Source organism: Argopecten irradians, chromosome 14 (assembly GCF_041381155.1).
Source record: "Argopecten irradians isolate NY chromosome 14, Ai_NY, whole genome shotgun sequence".
Taxonomy (NCBI): Eukaryota; Metazoa; Mollusca; class Bivalvia; order Pectinida; family Pectinidae; genus Argopecten; species Argopecten irradians.
The window spans coordinates 8516420-8538087 of record NC_091147.1 but is presented as its reverse complement, the minus strand read 5'-3'; the positions used below and the strand labels follow the sequence as shown (position 1 = coordinate 8538087).

Below are 21668 nucleotides of genomic sequence, written 5' to 3'. Positions count from 1 at the left end.
TTTGCCATGAGCCAAGAAAACGACGCCACCGCCATACAAGATTTTCAATATTGTAAAAATCACATGTCAACTGGTGAATGTGACGTTCACTTTTAGCGGGACTGAATGAGAGTGTTCCTCCATTTTACTTCTGTGGAAAATATATAAGCGCATTCGCAATCAGTACCAATAATTTTATTTCGAGTGTAATATCGCTGAAACAATATGGAAAACACTCAAAAAACAATGTGATGATTACCCATCAAAGAATTACTTTACAATACATACCTTTGCCATGAGCCAAGAAAACGACGCCACCGCCATACAAGATTTTCAATATTGTAAAAATCACATCATCCTGGTGAATGTGACGTCACTTTTTAGCGGGACTGAATGACATTTCATTCACTTGAAGGTTAAAGTTCGGGATCAAATAAGAAAATGTTCCATCATATGTGGAACAAATTTCATGTGATCGTATTGATGGATAAAGCATTTCGTACTGACGGATAAAGCACAAGTTTATCTGGCAGTAGTTATCCGTCAGTATGTGGGGCAGTTGCAGGATAAAACTCCATAACTACGAAAGTTACTCTACAACTTTATAATTTGGGAACATTACTCTATAACTATGGAACATTTCTCTATAATTTGGGAACATTACTCTATAACTATGGAACATTTATTTAATCTATAACATTTGGGAACATTACTCTATAACTATGGAACATTACTCTATAACTAACATTACTCTATAACTATGGAACGTTACTCTATAACTTTATAACTTGGGAACATAACTCTTTAACTATGGAACATTACTCTATAACCCTATAAGCATGTATAAACGTCCATTCTTGTAACAGTACCCAGGCAGTATTTCTTCACGTGAACATTTTTTCACATTAATATAACGTGAAACTCTTCTAAACATTTTCACATGAAATTCAGTTTTTTGCCCAGGTTCGTGTGAAATTCGTGTAATGATGATCTATATCAAATATAAACAATAAACCAAAAATATGTATTGATATATAAGGAAAATCATGAGTTATCTACAGACACAAACATACTGGAAATTCGTAATTTATAATGATTCTCTAACGATATTCTCTAAAATTCATGATTAATGTCTGAATTAAAAAACAAACCACAATAAATAAATGACAAATTGTCTCATAAAAAAAATGAATGAAAACAGCAGTGGTTCATTTACAGTTCAGTAGTACTTAGGGGGCAGAATGCTGCAGATGTTTCCAGGGAGAATGATTTAAGAGTTTTTTATCGCCTTCGGTTTATGATTCACTGCTGTAACACATAGGGTGACAGGTAGAGCTGCTATATATAGTTGGTAACTTCCCGCCTCAGGTCCTAAGTCTCCATACCCTTGTATGACATAAGATGGATGGAAATTATTATAGATTGGCGGTCATGAATAAGTGATTATAACCCCAGTGTTTTAGTTTGTTTTGATGACCTATGGGTAACCAGCAGATTTAGATTGGTGGATAACATTGATTGTGTTTCTAGGAATGACTGCCCTAAAGGTCAGCAGGCTCCTGTGTGACAACACATAGTAGTCTATTCACGCTATTGATAAATGGATGGTACCAGAATTCATTATTTACTTGATATTGTTTTTTCTTCCTATATATATATATACAGTAATGCAATTTTTTTACCGATCGAATGTGATGTTGGATAGATTTATTGTACAATGTGTTATTTTACTCTTAAAAAAACTCTCATTTGAATGTCAAACCCGTCTATAGAGAAAGACTACCAATGTATGGCAAAGTGGTCTTCATACACAGGTCAAATTGTGTTGTAGATGGAACCCTACAAAAGTGGTCTTTATAAGCAGGTGGTCCTGATACAGAGGTGGTTGCTAAAGCAAAGGTTTTCATTTTCATGACCAAGGGATAAATATTTCATTCTGCGTCTTCACATCCTTTTATTCGGAACAAAAATCAAATGAAATCCTTAAACATGTTTGTCATATTTTACCTTGGTTATCAGAATGTTAGAGGGTTCAAAGTTGCTTTAATTGATTTTTCTGTTCACTTTGTTTCATTTTCTTGTCAATTAAAATAAAGAAGAAGAAAAACAAAGAAAAGAATCCTACAGCTAATTGACATTTTGCCAGCTGTCAATCAAATAGCATTTACATTTTGCATTGTGTATGCTACATCATTTTCGCCGATGTTGAATAAGTACACATGCGTGTGCAAGCACAAAGCATGGCTACATATGCCACCTTGTGATCGGTCAGTTTGGGTTCATGTTCAAGCACAATTTCATGAAGTTTGTGACCTTCAATTAATGACATAATTATATCCTACACATTAGATATTAATGTTAGGCTTTTCCATGTTTTCCTAGAACCAGTTATGTCATCCATCTTGCATCATTTAGTCATGTGACAAGTATAAACAATACAGTAGCATGATAAATGTTCAGGTAGATTACTGGATATGGAATCTGCATATAGGGGGGCTCAGATAGTAATATATGATGGTATTGTTTTAGTACAGATCTCATATTTCAGTAGGCCTTTGAAAGCTTTGACCAGAGGTATGTGATAAAGGCGATTATTTTGACCTGCGCTGAGTAATAAAAGCGATTATTTTGACCTGCGCTGAGTGATATAGGCGATTATTTTGACCAGTGCTGAGTGATAAAGGCGATTATACATGAGGTCTATGTGTTTATGAAATGTCAGAAAGGTGTGGCCATTTTATAGGCTGTTTTAGTTGTGATAAAGTACGCCAAGTATGGACATTGAAAGAGCATATATCTGTTTGACTGCCTTCGAAATTCTTACGGGTATGTGAATTTGAAATAGCTGAAGATCAGTTACTTGTGTTGTTCTTCAATTTGTGATGAGAGGTGTTCTATGGTGTCCATCATGACTTTCTAGTATTCACCAATATTTCTTTTTTGTGTCTTTACAGGTGATAACACCATTCCGGTCGCTGGTTCTGTGCACAGAGAGTCGGAGAGAGATGGAGGAGTGGATTTCCGCCCTGAAAACCGCCGCTAACAAGGAGTTCTACGATGTAAGTGTAAGTGACAACAAACTCCAGCATTTCTTTATTATACCCACGTAACATTTGCAGTAGAAAATGATCGGTTTGCACTCAACTTGCCCCGTTGATTGTACTTTTGTAAGAGCTCTTCTGCCATTGTGAGGCTGTGAAACTGGGACACAGAGGATGTGTTATGGGTTTGATAACTGACTGAGCTGGTATTTCGGTAGCTGCACTAACGTCCAATTATCTCCAATTAATTAAGAGGAATGTTGATTATTCTTTGGCACTCGTACTTTCAGGTTGTGTGATGTTAGATTGATAGTATTGAGTCTGGCTATTATAACTCTCATCAGGCCAACTCTATAGAATCTTCCTCACACGTATGCCTGCGGTGCTAAGTGAACTGAGAGCATTGATATTTTAACAAAAGGAGATGATTCTTTTAATTAAGGACGATATTTAAGCTATGGGATTGGGTGTATTATAGAGTGTAAGGCAAGATGTAAGCCTTTCTACCCCCTCAAGCTTTGTACCTCTGTGTCATATTCAAATCCTAAATAGATAAATCCACCCCACCCCAAACCCCAAAATATCACCAATGATGAAAAAGACCTCTCCACAAATATCACTAATGATGAAGAAGATGGCTTAATTAAGTTAATTCCATAATTGTGACACACATTTTTGGTTAGCCTGTCATATTAGAAGACAAATTATAAAGGAAATTCGTGATAGCTTTTTAGCCCACCATCATCAGATGTTTGGCTTTGCAAATCGCTTTTCGTCCGTGGTCAATCATCCGTCCTTCCTTCCATCTGTAAACAATTCTTGTTATCGCTATTACTAGGAATGTACTGAAGGGATCATTTTCAAATTTCATATGTAGGTTCCCCTGGGACTCTAGTTGTGCATATTGCATTTTGGGACTGATCGGTCAACAAGATGGCCGCCAGGCAGTCATCTTGGATTTTATTAGTTAAACTTTGTTATGGCTATTTCTCAGAAAGTCCTTAAGGGATCATTTTCAAATTTCATATGTAGGTTAACTTAGGGCCCTAGTTGTGCATATTGAGTTTTGGGACGTCAACAAGATGGCCGCCAGACAGCCATCTTGGATTTTGTTAGTAAAGTACTGAAGGAATCATTCTCAAATTTCATGTGTAGGTTCCCCTGGGGCCCTATTTGTGATATTGCATTTTGGGACCAATTGGTCATTAAGATGGCCGCCTGGAAGCCATCTTGGATTTTGATAGTTAAAGTTTGTTATTGCTATTTCTCTGAATTATTCTCAAATTTCGTATGTAGGTTCCCCTAGGGCCCTAGTTGTGCCTAATGCCTTTTGAGACTGATCAGTCAATAAAATGGACAACTGCCTGCCATCTTTGATTTCATCGTTGAAGTTTGTTACCACTATTTCTCAGAAAATACTCAATCGTTCTCTCTCAAATTTCATATGTAGTATGTTTGAAAAAGTTTGAAAAGCAGGGAAAAGATCCCTTTTCCATTGTCAGACATAGATCATTCTTTGGTGGGCGCCGAGATCCTTCTGGGATCTCTTGTTCCAATCTAAGTTAAGAAAAAATCTACAACCTGTGTTTCTCTTTTGTTCTGCGATTGCTCTCGTTGTCCTTTTGATAGTCCCCTACGAGTTTCACCAGAGGGGACTATAAGTTAGTGTTTGTTCCCATTTTTCATCTGTATGGATTTGGTTTCCTGATGATAACTTGAGAACTAATGGATGAATTTTGTTCAAACTTCACACATTGGTAGCATATGAAAAAATACAGCTTAGGATTGAATAAGGAGTCAAAAGGTCAACTACAAAGGTCACTGTTACTAAAAATAGATTGGTTAAAAAAAAATTCGTTTCCAGACGATAACTTGAGAAAAAATTAAAGGATTTAGATCAAAATTCACACAATGATAGCAGATGAATAAGTACAGCTGGGGATTGAATTTGGGGTCAAAAGGTCAACTACAAAGGTCACTCTTACTAAAAAAAGATTACTTCACAAATTTTGTTTTCTGGATTTTTTCTTAAGAACACATCAACAGAATTTGTTCAAACTTCATACAATGATAGCATAATTAAGCTATAACAATATCTTACCATAGATTAGAAATGGCGGGGGATGTGCATCACTTACTGTAAGCTTGTTCTTTCTCGATCCTCGCAGAACTCCTCTGATACTCCCTCACAACTCTATAACCCACATTAACTCCCCCCCCCACAGTTGTGTGGACTTCTAGTATTTACATATATATGGGACTAGTTTAGAGGTAGGTTATATCTCGACAATTATAGATAGGTTTTCTTAGTCTCCATAAACCAGGTTTTACCCTGTTTTTCACTGTCAAACCTTTTCTCCAACAAAATGTCATTTCTTGTTTCTTTATAACCAGACAAGATGGAAGCCATCAGTTTTAACAACTCACCTTACTGTCTTCAGTCAGCCTTCTATTGACAGTTCATGACAAACATCAATGTAAAAATGCTGGGATCATCATTATTTATGATCAGGAATTAAAAAAAAAAAAAAAATGAAAAAAAATCTTCATAACCTTTCAAATACCATCAATTCTAAAAGGTTATGGAAAGCAGGGAGAGTTATTATCTCACGACTTTTTTGTATGCAACTTTGTCCTCATTTCCTATTCAAATTTTAAATTTACCTGTGACCTATTTTACAAAATGACTTTAATATTGGACCTTTGATATTCCGGATGGTTCAGATGGTTCAGAACTGATTATCAATAAAGTAGACAGAATTCGACAGTCTATCTCAATCCAGATGGTTTATGCTGGGAAACAAGTGTCTGGTTTATCAAGGCTCCACTATATTGGATCCAAATTAGTCTTCCATCTGATAGAAGTTAATTATATATTAACCTTTCAGTAAAAATTAAGGTAAATAAATCTGTAAGTATATGAAACCTATGGACTGTTGTCCATTTGTTGTGTCTGTGGCATGATCATGTTATGCCTGGTGCTATCTCGGTGTTCAGGGCATTCATTAAAGAAATATAAGTCTGTGTAGACTCAAATAAAAATTGTAAAAATACAATAAAAGTGGTTGTGGCTATGTGGGTAAGGCAACATTTAGTTGTGGATGTAGATAAAAACAAATATTCTTTATGGAAGTTAAAACAAACTAATGAACTAGCAAAGGTTAATAAACTTTTGTTCTGTATATAATTTAGACAAATGTGTCAATTATCTCCCAAATATAGCGGATGTATTCTCCGTCTGATAGTGACTTTCCTGTGTTTTCTAATCATCTCTCTCGATTTTATTACTCAGCTGTTTGTGTGTTGTAGCCTGCTAAGGTCGTAGGTTACACCATCCATCATACCTGTAATTATGTGTGATAGGTAAGCGGTGACAGGTAATTATGTTACCTGTGTAGTAAACACTAGCAGTTCTATTGGCCGTAAAGTGCATCGCTCTGGTACTAAACGAGGCATGTTATAAGCCTTTATCTGTGTGAAGGTAATGCCAAAAACATAGCTTATCAGGATTCTAATGTGACCCTAATTCTAATGATTCAACACTACTGGAACCTGAATGGAGCATGGACTATATGTGGTACGTCATTCCTAGTAAATATATGTACTAATGAGCTGTTACCGTACTCACGTCATTCCTAGTAATTCTATGTACTAATGAGCTGTTACGGTCCTCAGTGTCAACTTCTACTTTGTTGGTAGTGACATCAGATTAAATGGGAATGTTTATGGTTATATTCAGAGATCAGATTTTTCCTCTTTTCATTGGATTTCCTCTGATTGAACATTATTTATGAGCAACAAACCATAAGATGTGATCTGAAATATATTATAACCTTTTTTAACAAAAGGAGGTGGGTGGCCTCTCATTATAAGATATCATAACTGTATTAGTTGGTTTCATTTGCAGGGGAATATATTTTTCTATATTTGTGGTCATGTAAATCAATTTTCATTGAACTTCAATATTCTCGAATGATTAATAAAGAATGATAATTAAGTTAAAGCTTATATTATTACTGGTAGAAATGGATGACTATCACTTCGGCAGTAGGATTTCTTGTTAGTTTACCAAAAAAGAGTTGTTATACTTCACTTAACAAGTGTATATACAGCAATTGTCCTGTGATCTTTTACAAACCTCCAAACAACACGAAAATATGAATAAGTGATGGACTTTTTCTTCGTTTACAGAATTATAACTTACAAAATTTAAGTGACCAATATTTTTATTTTCTGAAATTTTCTTTCAAAATTTTTTCCAAATTTGGGGAAAAATACAGGCTATTGATAAAAACACGACAATAGAAATCAAAGGAAAATCATCAATTATTATCAGTTATTGACCTTAAAGACATCAAAAGAAAATGTTTCTAGTGCTGACATTGTTTTATAGCTAGACATTGGACAATGTTGAAGAGCTATAGACATATAGACATTGATTCTTTGATTCATTAAGTCTTAAACATGTAAGTTACGAACGCCTATATATAGTTTGGCCTCCATCACTGATGGCTAATGGTCTAAGTTTTGTATGGACAGGAAATGGATATAGGAATTGTTTTAGTGACCAATAGGTCAAAGGTCATTGCTTCTATAAATAGATTGCCTTTATATGATTCTGTTAACCATAGACTGCGATTAGATTGTTAGGGTGTCCGGAGAAAGTTATTGAATTATCAACATAATTACACAAAACCTATACCTCTGTCCATTATGTTTCATAAAACCCTGTGTTCCGTATTCATTTAATGCCTGCCTACTCTACCAATTTTCATTCATATATTCAACACGATGAATTAATGCTTTTATCACATAATCCGCCTGATATCCAGTGATTTCGCCCGTGTAGTATTTTTGCGTATGTCACTAGTGTAATATGACCTGGAGCGATTTTCATTGGCTGAAAATTCATTGTGACGTCAGACAGAAACAATAAAATGACATCAGGAAAAATGATGTGACATCAGGAGTATGATGACTGCCGGACAAAATGGCGGCCTCTGCTGGAATTTCGGAATCCATTTTGACCTGAAATTCTTTGTTATGTAGGTGTTTGTAGTTAAGTGATCAAAAGTATCTTAAATTTGTGTTCATTTCATATGAGATTTTATGAAACTCATCTCGAAGTTTTAATTTTTGCTTGCCAAGGCTCACAAAAATAAAAACTTCTTAGACTCGTTTCATAAAACGTCATATGAAATGAACACTCATGTAAAATCTTATATTTATGTGCCCCCATTATGTGATTTTGGTTGGTGTATTTTGTTACCAAAGTCCATCACATTTCATCCCTGGCTGTTTCAACAACATGTTTTGTTTCCAATTACAGAATGATATTATGTCTCTTAATATTAATTAGACAAAAGAATTTGTCCAGAATTATTAGAGAAAATAATTTGTCCAGAATGATTTGACAAAAAAGTTTGTCCAGAATGATTTGACAAAAGAATTTGTCCAGAATAATTTGACAAAAGAATATGTCCAGCATTATTTGACAAAAGAATATGTCCTGAATGAATTGACAAAAGAATTTTTGTCCGGAATAATTTGACAAAATAATTTGTTCTGAATAATTAGACAGGAGAATTTGTCAGAATGATTAGACAAAAGAATTTGTCAGAATGATTAAGACAAAAGAATTTGTCCGGAGTGATTTGACCAAAGAATTTGTCCTGCAGATATAGACATGGTGTATGACGAAACCAGTGATCTCTGAAACAGTAGAGCAGTTTACTACCAACTGATTGAAGTCAAAATGTGGCCATCCAGAATGGGAAGCTTCAAAAAGTTGCAAAGCTGCACAATTTATTTTGAAGAAATGTGCATAAATCTGAACAGACACTCTAACTCCTCTTAAAACTCAAAAATATAGAACAAATATATTAATGATTTATTTAAAAGTTTTAAAAATGTAAAATTATGTATTTTAGTGAGAGTTTTGTGTTTTACAGGGCAATGCCAGTCAGAGAGAGATGATGTCAGGCCAGCATAATTGGTATGCATGCTCCCATGCTAGACCAACCTACTGTAATGTCTGTCGCGAGGCTCTGTCCGGAGTTACCTCCCATGGACTTTCATGTGAAGGTAAGTTGATATTTGTCCGAAGGAACAAGGATGTTTTTGAAGATACGGTTCCTGATGATATTAGTAGTGGGTAGTCCTTGTATTAGCTTTGTGGCATTCAATTTGAAGCTTACTCTTTATATGTATGTCATTTCAGTGATTTTTCTCCTTATATAATTGGGGTCGGTAAACGACCCCATTCCCAATGCCAAACCCCCCTATTTTTTTCCCAATTACAATGAAAAATTCCCAAATCAAATCACTGAAAAACAAATAAAACCAGGAAATCTCTTCCCTCGTTGTTTATATATATAACCTAAAAACAAACTACTCTGATGCTGTTGTGATGGTCATCACCCTTTGATAAAATGAAACAGTTTACTCTTTTACAATATCTAATCACCTATAATACCATGTTCAGTAATGGGTAACTTTTTCCCAAAACTGCTCTTTTTGCGATCAAAACTTCCCAATTTGTTACCAAAGCTTTTTTCCAAAATTACCCTGAAAAATCTCTGCATTTTGTGTGAAGCTGGTCAACCACAAAGTAAAAAAAAATCATCAGTATAGGAACAATGAAATTACTAATTGATACAAGAAGGATTTTTCAAATTTTGGATTAAGGCCCAAAGAACCTTGAACTTGATTTATAAGCTCGCCTCCATTGTATCAGTCATGTGACTTACGAAGCCCGACAAACTTTTACATTAGTTTCGTCTGTGTAGCCAGTTTGACGTTGTATCTTGAGGCCATAACATGGTCAACTGAAGAATCACCATATTTCAAAGATCTTGTTTAAAAACCTAAGAAAACTGGAAGACTGCCATGTATTTTGGGGCATATTTTTGTTTGTATATACACATTATACATTACATAAGCAAACCCCCTATCACGACTTTCTGACATGAACGCCTGCACATCAAATAGATAGGAATTTAGTTTTAGTGGTGATGGCTACTCACTCAGCCCCTGTAGGATTGACAGTGCTGATTTGTTTAGTCTTTGAGGGTTATTTAATGATGTCGTAATAATTTAGAGAAAAAATGTTCGAAGACCAGCTTGAGGTACTTTTCTCTCATATATTCCTGTGTCAGAGAGGCCTGTCCAGGGTAATAAACTGTAGATAGTTTGTGCTTATCGCACAAGAGCCTGGATTAGAAAGCCTTACTCTGATGTCGCAATATTTATATGAGTTTTTTTTGCAATATAATGTCAGTGAAAATGACAAATCCAAAGTTAACATATATGGAAGTAAATAAAGAAAATTGAAGTGAACGATTGTTTTCTGTATTACAGTCTGTAAGTTCAAGGCTCACAAGCGCTGTGCAGTGAAGGCCGCGGCCAACTGTAAGTGGGCGACCCTAGCAGCTATTGGCAAGGACATCATTGAGGATGAGGACGGGGTAAGAGACAATGAAACTCACTTTACACAGCACTACAATTCACATAAAGCGATTTTCTTAAACAGTCACAATGGAATGGTTTAACTTTCTGATTAGAATGAAGTTAAGTTAGTTTTGTTTAGAGAAGAAAATTGGTTCTGTATATTTGGTAATAAGTCCATAGGAAGGAAATTTTTACTTCTGCATGAATCGTCAACTTGGCTTGAATTGATTGGTGAAATAATTGGAGACAGTAATCTGAAATACCCCCTTTTAACCGATTATGAAATGTCAGTTCATTGAAAGCTAGTCCTGTCATTATAAACAAGATATTTATTTTTGCCTGTAAGTAGGCAAAGTATATAAAAGGTAGCAAAAGTAACGGTATTATTTTCGTAAATGATGGCAGTTAATTTCCAGAATATCCGAAATATCATCTTTGTTTCGGGTCATGTTGACGTGTGATATCTTGTTTACAGATCGCTATGCCTCATCAGTGGCTGGAGGGAAACCTTCCTGTTAGTGCTAAATGTAATGTGTGTGATAAAACGTGTGGCAGCGTGCTCAAACTACAGGACTGGCGGTGTCTGTGGTGTAAAGCTATGGTAGGTCCTTTACCACTTCAGTAGAGTCACACTATCCTTTACCACTTCAGTAGAGTCACACTATCCTTTACCACTTCAGTAGAGTCACACTATCCTTTACCACTTCAGTAGAGTCACACTATCCTTTACCACTTCAGTAGAGTCACACTATCCTTTACCACTTCAGTAGAATCACACTATCCATTACCACTTCAGTAGAGTCACACTATCCTTTACCACTTCAGTAGAGTCACACTATCCTTTACCACTTCAGTAGAGTCACACTATCCTTTACCACTTCAGTAGAGTCACACTATCCTTTACCACTTCAGTAGAGTCACACTATCCTTTACCACTTAAGTAGAGTCACACTATCCTTTACCACTTCAGTAGAGTCACACTATAAAAAAACTACTTCTCCTAAACTACTGAATGGATATCAATGGAACTTGGGAGTAATGATCCATTTAAAGTGAGGATGTATGTAATTTTATTAGAACCAGTTTATCTGAAATCATTCACAGTAGATTTTGAATTAGATGACTGTGTAAAATTTATAAAATATTTGAGAAGATTGTCTGAATACTGTGAACCAACAGTTTTGACGTCTACTAAATTTCAAAATTTCCATTTCAATACAAGTTAGCAAAAATCAACTGATGTTTATATACACTCAGACCTGTTTTAAGTGACCTTCCAATAGAAGTTCAAAATAAGGTCGCATAAGACAGGTGGTCGCTTAAGACAGGGTCAATGATGAAAATAATTACGTACCAGATGCATGGTTAATCGTAAAATGCTCCAGTTGGACGCATAATCACGTCGTGATTTACATGTGAAAATCGAATGTTTTACTCGCCGATGTATCAAAGTTATACATCAGAATAATCTAGGTAAAAGTGTCTAAAAAAATAATGTCAACTTTAAATATGATAAAGATGAATATAATTACGTACCAGAAGCATGAGCAATCACAAAATGCTTTAATTCACGGAAAATCGGCCGACTGAAGCGTAGCTCTTTACAACGACAACAAATGCCAGACTCGATTTGGCTTCAGATTTCTGCGGGATCGTTATCAAGAAAAAAAGTTATATAACCATCAAAAATGATGAAATATCAATACACAAGTTATTTCTACACAGGCAATATTTCTTCATGTGAAATTCACGCGCAGAAATATTGCCTGTGATTATTTAAATATCATGTATGTTTAATAAATTTCTGTAGACAGCGATAAAATGATGTTATGAACAACTGCTGAAACTGCACACGTGTGACACATATGTTTGCAAAGAGGTTATTTCCCGGAACTCTATTTAATAATTTTGCTGTGTTTTCAATGAAATAATTGGCAATCAAGTTTATACGCATATATTTCATATAATATAGGATACAATAGCGATCTTATAATCATCATTCTGTCGTAAAACATCGCCTAATCGATCTCTGCAGAGACATACATTTGCTGAATGCAGTTAAACTCTTATTGACTACACTTGGGGCAATGCATTGTATGAAGCGTCTGATTGACTTAAACACTGTTCACAACAAAATCACATGAAATTGCGCAAGATTTCATTCCAAAACTTCCGTTTTAAGTTTCAAAATAGTTGCTTGAGACAGGTTATGAACAGGTTATTGTGTGAATTTTTATGGTCGTTAGTTGCGTTAGGCAGGTGGTCGTTGAATACAGGTCATTTATATAGTAAATATCATTGGGAGGAATAATTAATATCGCAAAAGACAGGAAGTCACTTAATACGGGGGTCGTTAAGACAGGTTTGACTGTACATATACAGAGTATTAAGTCGAGGGTTGATGGCCAAAATCTTTCACGAGGGTCGAGATATCCCTGTCCACTTGGCTGACCCATTAAAGATTCTATTGCTCTCTAATTACAAAATGAATAGATTATAATATTACTAGTTATAAGCATTCTCTAATTTACTGAATTACTGAAATTGCAAAATTTGTGGAAGTAAATCACACAAGATATAAAGTTGTTTTACAGTAACCAAATCGTGACGGACTGAATTTGAATCTGACTTTAGGTGTGTATTTTGTAGTTTCATATATTGAAATGCTGAATACCATGCATATGTTGTAAATACAGAAACTTAAACCTTCAAAAAAAAATAAAAAAAAAAAAAAAAAAAATCATATACATTGTGGTGAATGATAGACTGATTTAGTGTAATGCCGTCATTGGAAACGATTACTCAATTAAATTGCATGAAGTCATTAGAACGCTTTAATAAGACTTGATTTAACTGGAGCACAAAGAAATATTCAAAGGAAATGTTATAGGAAGATCAATAAGATTCTGAGACACATTGGCTCAGTATGATAGAAATCTTCATCAATTACAATTTACTTCTGAATAATTTTGCTTTAAAATCAATAATTATTTGTAATTCTACCAATTCTGAGTTTTCTGTGTAGGTGTAAAGCTGCAGCGTTATGTAGAAGGAAATTATTACACTGTAAATTATTCTCCTGGATTTAATGTGTGTGGTAGAGGTAAATAATGGGTTCTAGTTAGGAGTTTAGGAGCTACTTTATTGTCATTAGCTGTTCTGTCAATCAAAACTGTTTTTATTCTAAGAATTTGTCTTAATTTCTATGACGATGTTTTAATTGTTACATGTAAATGAAATCATTGTTATGGCTTTATCGTTATTGAGGAGCTTATTTGTTCAATAGAAGTTAATGTATGTCTATCACGTTAATTAAAAAAAGTCTTAAACCTGTGAAATTTCCTTGGAATAAAAAAAAAATACTTAAAAGTGTGACAAAGTCATTATTGTCAAAATCTAGATTTTGCTGAAAAAGTTCAGTCTTTGATTCAGAAGAGTCTAAATGTGTCTTTAGATGTTTTAAATAAAACAAGTTAATCCATAATTATCATTGTCAATCTGTATCATTGTCTTTAACAGCATATTTGGTAGTCAATTGTTTACTCAAGGATTTTGTTGAGATAATTTTTTACTGAAGGATATTTAATGTCATTTCATTTATCATTCGTTAAAGAAACAAAGACGTCAATTAAACTGTTTGTAGACCACAAGTCAGACACAACACTATCTCAAACCTATTTCAACATCAACTATAAAATTACTCATTCCCCCCTGAAATTTCATAATGGACTGCTCTAGTCTTTGATTTAGAAGAGTCTAATGAGTCTGATGGTGAATGAGTAAATAATTCTCATGTACAATTAGTGTGTAAGTCTGTCAAAATCCATCATCAGGTACTCATACACAGTAGGGAAAGGTCAATTTAGAAACAAAGATCATGTTTAGGTGACTTAGACAGTGAACATAAATCATTTGATTCACTTAACAGTCTACAGTTTCTTGTTTTCTGTCAATATCTTTGGCAGTATCTGTCATACAAATTTTTTTGTTGATTTGCATTATTTTTTACACTTTTTTCTTGATATAGGATTTCATATTTGATTGAAAGAATCTTTGGTCTTGAGGATTTTGGAACAAAACAACTAATCTTCTCTTTGTTCCATGAAAAAATGATAACTTTAATTTATTGCTATCTGGAGAAACTTAGATCTCCAACTGAAAAAGCATCAGTAGCCTGCAAAATGAAATGGTGTTTGATTATATAGATAATATATTTGAAATACATTTGATTCCCAAGGACATTGTTCCCATGATTATAAAGAAATACAAATGCAAAAAAGAGAGCAAACATTTTTAGTTTGTCGTACGTCAACATTAAGTATTAAGGTTGTGTGTAAGCTAGAGTTTATAAGTTCTATATTAAAGTATTATTATTTTACAGGTCCATACAGCGTGTAAAGAATCTTTCCAGTCCCACTGTCCCTTAGGCCAATGCAAAGTGTCTATTCTACCTCCAATTGCCATCAATAACATAGATTCCGACGGTTACTGGGAGGCGACACGTCCCGCAGGAACCTCGCCCCTCCTCGTATTTGTAAACACCAAGTCAGGAGACAATCAGGTACGATTTCACCAACAACTTAAGGCAGTATGCTTCATTTTACTGGAGTTATCTCCCCTTCTTTTAAAGTGATTTTATATTCACTGATATCATCATTCAAGTTTATAATGTGCTAATTAAATTTTGATGTAGTAATTATTATTTAAAATAATACTTTTGCCATTTCAAAGTGATTTTACTCAGTTAAATGTTGTATACTACCTTACATTGTAAATAATTATCTCCTCAGTTAAATGTTGTATACTACCTTACATTGTATATAATTATCTCCTCAGTTAAATGTTGTATACTACCTTACATTGTATATAATTATCTCCTCAGTTAAATGTTGTATACTACCTTACATTGTATATAATTATCTCCTCAGTTAAATGTTGTATACTACCTTACATTGTATATAATTATCTCCTCAGTTAAATGTTGTATACTACCTTACATTGTATATAATTATCTCCTCAGTTAAATGTTGTATACTACCTTACATTGTATATAATTATCTCCTCAGTTAAATGTTGTAAACTACCTTACATTGTATATAATCATATTTCTCTGTCTCTCCTATTATTGAAGTAAAAACAGAAAATTACATCATTTATACATGCAATGTTTTGAAGAGAATTTGAAAGGAAACAAGACCCTTCCCTATGAGGGTATGACAGATAGAGATGTTCCACCCGAGTTAAATTAGGCAAAACCTGAGACATTTGGTTTTATCTTTTTAGTGAGGGTTGAATATCCATATCCTTCATAAACAGCTTTTCTCTCATATCACATCATTTAAGGGAACCTATTTGCTTAAAATTTTGTTTTCTACTCTGGGGTTCAACCATTGAGTCTGCAATTTTGTTATGACATAATGCACAAAACGTCATATAATCACTGTGAAGTCATGATACAGCTTTTCTACCCAGGCACAATAAACATGTACTATGCATTATTGGTTTATAACTCAACGCTGGACAAACCAATTTGTCACAGGAAGATATGATAGAAAATGCTGTTTGTGTTATAATGTACAATAGAGACATTGCGTGACAATTAGATTGGGATTTGGTGTAAAATAATTTGATAATGTTGTTTGTGTTACAGGGAGTGAAGTTTTTACGACGGTTTAAGCAGCTATTAAATCCTGCTCAGGTGTTTGATCTCATGAACGGAGGACCTCACCCAGGGTAAACTTGTACAACCTTATTACCTTACAGTGTGGAGAAGTTCTCCCCTGTCAGTCGTAACGATGGTATATTGATTCTTTTTTGTCTGTCCTGCACAAGATTTCCAAATATTAATTCCCAACAGTGGTGATTGATTTTTAGAGAATCGTTAACAATACCAGTATAACAGTAATACTCCAATCAAAGTTCACAGAGGTCATGGACATTTATAGATATGTATTCGTCGGGCCCTGATCGGGAATGTGGGAGCCCCATAGTTTGGTTTGACATCCTATTAACAACTAAGGTCATTTAAGGATGGTACAGTGATCACCGTGTCCATCTGTCTGTCTGTCTGTCTGTCTGTCTGTCTGTCTGTCTGTGTCTGTCTGTCTGTCTGTCTGTCTGTCTCTTTGTCTGGCCATAAATAGTTTCCAGAGATTTCCTCAAAAACCACCGAGCAGACTGTTATGAAATTACATATGGTGATAGCTGATAGTTTGTAGATGTGCAATAGAGACTTGAATCCAAGATGGTAGCCATGACTCATAAGGTGTCAAAATTTTTAAAAAATGTTAAATTCCAATGGAAATTGCTAGTTTTATGGAGATGCTCAATAGCATAGTCATAATTTTGAAGAGGTCTGGAAATCCCCAATGGCTGCAGTAGTCCCTAAGGGGGTTGAAAATATTTGATTCAATACAAATTAGTATTAAGGGGTATTCAGTGTTACTATGTGATGGAAATGGTTAACTTTGGATGCAAAAACTAAATAAGGCTGCTTGAGCCAGTGTGTTACAACTGCTGCAACTGATGGTTAACTATCAGACAGATGTCAGTTTTCTAGTTTTTCTAGGAACTGATTTTATACGTCTGCGAGTACTTGTATTAAAATTAATGTCTAGTGATCATAATTTAAATGGTATTTCAGAAATTTTCTCCAGCCATTTATTTCTAGTTTGCCTCAGTTATATGTGTTTTAAAGTTATACAGGACTAAAATGAGCAAACTGTTTTCTACTTTAACACTGTATTTGTTGCATTTCATTTTGCAGGTTAAGATTATTCCAAAAATTTGACCAGTTCCGAATCTTGGTGTGTGGTGGAGACGGCAGTGTAGGCTGGGTACTATCAGAGATAGATACACTAGATCTACATCGACAGGTAAGACACACTAGATCTACATTGACAGGTAAGATACACTAGATCTACATCGACAGGTAAGATACACTAGATCTACATCGACAGGTAAGATACACTAGATCTACATCGACAGGTAAGATACACTAGATCTACATCGACAGGTAAGATACACTAGATCTACATCAACAGGTAAGATACACTAGATCTACATCGACAGGTAAGATACACTAGATCTACATCGACAGGTAAGATACACTAGATCTACATCGACAGGTAAGATACACTAGATCTACATCGACAGGTAAGATACACTAGATCTACATCGACAGGTAAGATACACTAGATCATACATCACACACTAGATCTACATCGACAGGTAAGATACACTAGATCTACATTGACAGTAAGAACACTAGATCTACATCACAGGTAATACACTAGATACACAGGTAAGATAGATCTACATCGACATAAGACACTAGATCTACATCGACAGGTAAGATACACTAGATCTACATCGACAGGTAAGATACACTAGATCTACATCGACAGGTAAGATACACTAGATCTACATCGACAGGTAAGATACACTAGATCTACATCGACAGGTAAGATACACTAGATCTACATCGACAGGTAAGATACACTAGATCTACATCGACAGGTAAGATACACTAGATCTACATCGACAGGTAAGATACACTAGATCTACATGACAGGTAATACACTAGATCTACATCGACAGGTAAGATACACTAGATCTACATCGACAGGTAAGATACACTAGATCTACATGACAGGTAAGACACACTAGATCTACATTGACAGGTAAGATACACTAGATCTACATCGACAGGTAAGATACACTAGATCTACATCGACAGGTAAGATACACTAGATCTACATCGACAGGTAAGATACACTAGATCTACATCAACAGGTAAGATACACTAGATCTACATTGACAGGTAAGATACACTAGATCTACATTGACAGGTAAGATACACTAGATCTACATCGACAGGTAAGATACACTAGATCTACATCGACAGGTAAGATACACTAGATCTACATCGACAGGTAAGATACACTAGATCTACATCGACAGGTAAGATACACTAGATCTACATGACAGGTAAGATACACTAGATCTACATCGACAGGTAAGATACACTAGATCTACATCGACAGGTAAGATACACTAGAATCTACATCGACAGTAAGATACACTAGATCTACATCTGACAGGTAAGATACACTAGATCTACATCGACAGGTAAGATACACTAGATCTACATCACAGGTAAGATACACTAGATCTACATCACAGGTAAGATACACTAGATCTACATCGACAGGTAAGATACACTAGATCTACATCAACAGGTAAGATACACTAGATCTACATCAACAGGTAAGATACACTAGATCTACATTGACAGGTAAGATACACTAGATCTACATCGACAGGTAAGATACACTAGATCTACATTGACAGGTAAGATACACTAGATCTACATTGACAGGTAAGATACACTAGATCTACATTGACAGGTAAGATACACTAGATCTACATTGACAGGTAAGACACACTAGATCTACATTGACAGGTAAGACACACTAGATCTACATTGACAGGTAAGACACACTAGATCTACATTGACAGGTAAGATACACTAGATCTACATTGACAGGTAAGACACACTAGATCTACATTGACAGGTAAGATACACTAGATCTACATCAACAGGTAAGATACACTAGATCTACATCAACAGGTAAGATACACTAGATCTACATTGACAAGTAAGATACACTAGATCTACATTGACAGGTAAGACACACTAGATCTACATTGACAGGTAAGGTTCTCAAATTGCCAAAAATAAAAACTGATATGCATAGCATAGAGCAAATATTTATAAGTGTGAAGGATTTATCACTCGGGGTTTTGGATTTTTTGAATAGGGCGCGAGTGCTTTAGTGTAGCTTGCAGGTGCATGCCAGGCTTACAGTTTTAATTTCTGAAGTTGGCCGTCATTTCATGAGCTGTCATATTTTTTAAAATGAAAATTTAAGACATTTCTTATAAATCTTTTGTCCTTAAACCAAGATCTAGACACCGTAAAATTTATTAAGCTTTACATTGGTGTTTCTTTTGACCAAGAAGACAAGTATTTGTTGAGCAAAATGGTTTTATTCCCAGTTCGAATGGTGTTTACAATTGTAAAGAGACAGAGACAAATCCTTCTCGCACCTCGGACAGGGAAATCTCACATGATACCCAGTGCTAGATTTTTCTATCTCGTCCGATCTGTCTGGTACCTTTACGCGATTTTTGGCGGAATTTTACACCATTCATGTAACAGTCCGCGCATGTGACGTCATACTCTCGAATTGATGACATCACACGCTTCAGACAGTCAATATTATTAGAAATATGTACATTCAGCATTTACCATGCATTGTTTGGTTGTTGTTTTCAATGATTAAAATAGTATGTACGGATTGATCAGCTTTTTTCTTTGATATAACCGAACTATAGTTTTACGCGGAATGACTAAATTCGAAGCGCAGCTGAAATGGTCAATCGGCTTTGAACCAGGAGGCCCAAGACGGGATAATTTTACTCTGAATGCGTTTATAGATGGTTTTATTATATCTTAGAGGTGTGAGAAAAAAAATCAATTACCTGTAAGTGATAAAGATCGGGTTATCTCAGTCTCGGGCTAAGATTTTGTAACATCCTAACCTCGGCTAACGCCTCGGTTGGGATTATGTTACAAAATCTTAGCCCTCGACTGAGATAACCCGATCTCGATCACTTACAGGTAACAGATTTTATTATTCTCACTTATAAATCCTTGGCATAGAGTAAGTAACTGTGAAACACATTTTTTGTAGGATTAGCTTGTATAGATTCAGTGATCTGGTGGTATGTGTGAAATCAGATACTATAAACCAAATTATTTTCAAGCACATTCTTAACATTTCGCTATTAAGACTCGTATTATTGTATTGTACCAGTGCTGAAGCATGTTTCCAATTTCTAACCGACCCCTAAGTATGTGAAATTTGAAAGAAAGAAAAAATGAAATTTTGACAGGATTTGAAAAGGTTGTTTGAATGTTGGAAAATAAATAAATCACTGAAGCTTTACTGAATTTGAAGCTCAAATTTGAACATTTTATTCTAAGTTTCTACCATTTCCTCTTGGAGTTATTTAGATGAATAAGATTAAACTTGTTTAATTGGCTCTGAAAGTGGATGTCACCATGTATTTAATTCTAAATTGTAGAGATGGTAAACAGTTTTAATTATCCTCTGGGGGCGAACAAGATCTTCTAATGAAAATCATTACTGGGACTAAAATGAAAAATTCTGTTATATCCATGAATTTGTAGTAAGAGTGTTGGTTATAAACAGGTTTCACTGTATGGTAAATCTTCTCGTTTTAACTACGATTTTCCGTGTATAAACCCCGATTGGTTTTTGATTTCCACAGTGCCAGGTTGGTGTACTACCGTTCGGGACGGGTAATGATTTAGCCCGAGTCCTGGGCTGGGGAGCTACGTTTGAAGCAGATACTCAACTGACTGTGATATTGGAAAAACTAGAACATTCACAAATCAAGATGCTGGACAGGTAAGTCTTCAGGAGTCAAAACAATGGTCTCATCAGCTATAGTGTTCTAAATTCACAGTACCACATACTTTATTTGACCCAATAAGCGCCCATGTCCCTTTAAGCACCCTCCCCCTTTTTGAGGCCACAATTTCAATTGTCCGGGCATAAATAAAGACCAAAACTACACATAACTGTCTATATTTGCAATAATTTCGTCTTATTAGCACCTTTTCATTTTTTTCAATTTTTTAAACGCCCTGGGCGCTTATTGGGTCAAATACGGTATCAGTTTCATTTAGTGATCTGTAAAAATATGTAGAAAAGGAATTTTTTAAAATCTTATTTCCCATGTCTATTTGATGTCCCACTACCTTTCTGAAACAATAATAGCATAAGAAAATATTCCTCGACAACCTAAGGTGAAGTACAAGCACCAAACATGCAAGATTCCCTGCGTAATCCATGTTAAAAGTGCAGAGTCATTTGGCTGTTTTGTCATCTGCCGCAGTGATATTCAACTAAGGCGCGATAATTAGGGTGGCGGCGGGAAACATAAGATTACTCGTATTGTGAAAATCAGCATTTATTTCATTTTAATCAATTGTTTATACAGTGATGATAAGTGTAGTTTTAATGGTAATCTAATAACTTTTGCGACTCTACACAATAACTTTTGCGACTTTACACAATTATCAATCTAGTTTTACATTATCATTTT

The 21668-nt window shown here is 35.0% G+C and overlaps 1 protein-coding gene across 8 annotated transcripts in view; it reads left to right on the top strand.

The window, feature by feature from the left end:
• LOC138307956 (diacylglycerol kinase delta-like) overlaps positions 1-21668 on the top strand; it is a 107730-nt gene that overhangs the window by 56930 nt on the left and 29132 nt on the right. For 5 of the 8 annotated variants that reach the window (XM_069248898.1, XM_069248903.1, XM_069248899.1 and 2 more), the window contains 8 exons: positions 2934-3044; positions 8972-9104; positions 10380-10486; positions 10945-11070; positions 14851-15030; positions 16120-16202; positions 17236-17344; positions 20829-20968. In XM_069248898.1, coding sequence (XP_069104999.1) covers positions 2934-3044; positions 8972-9104; positions 10380-10486; positions 10945-11070; positions 14851-15030; positions 16120-16202; positions 17236-17344; positions 20829-20968 — 989 coding nt within the window. The remainder of the gene's footprint in view (positions 1-2933; positions 3045-8971; positions 9105-10379; positions 10487-10944; positions 11071-14850; positions 15031-16119; positions 16203-17235; positions 17345-20828; positions 20969-21668) is intronic. The other 3 variants (XM_069248900.1, XM_069248904.1, XM_069248897.1) reach the window with 1 other exon arrangement.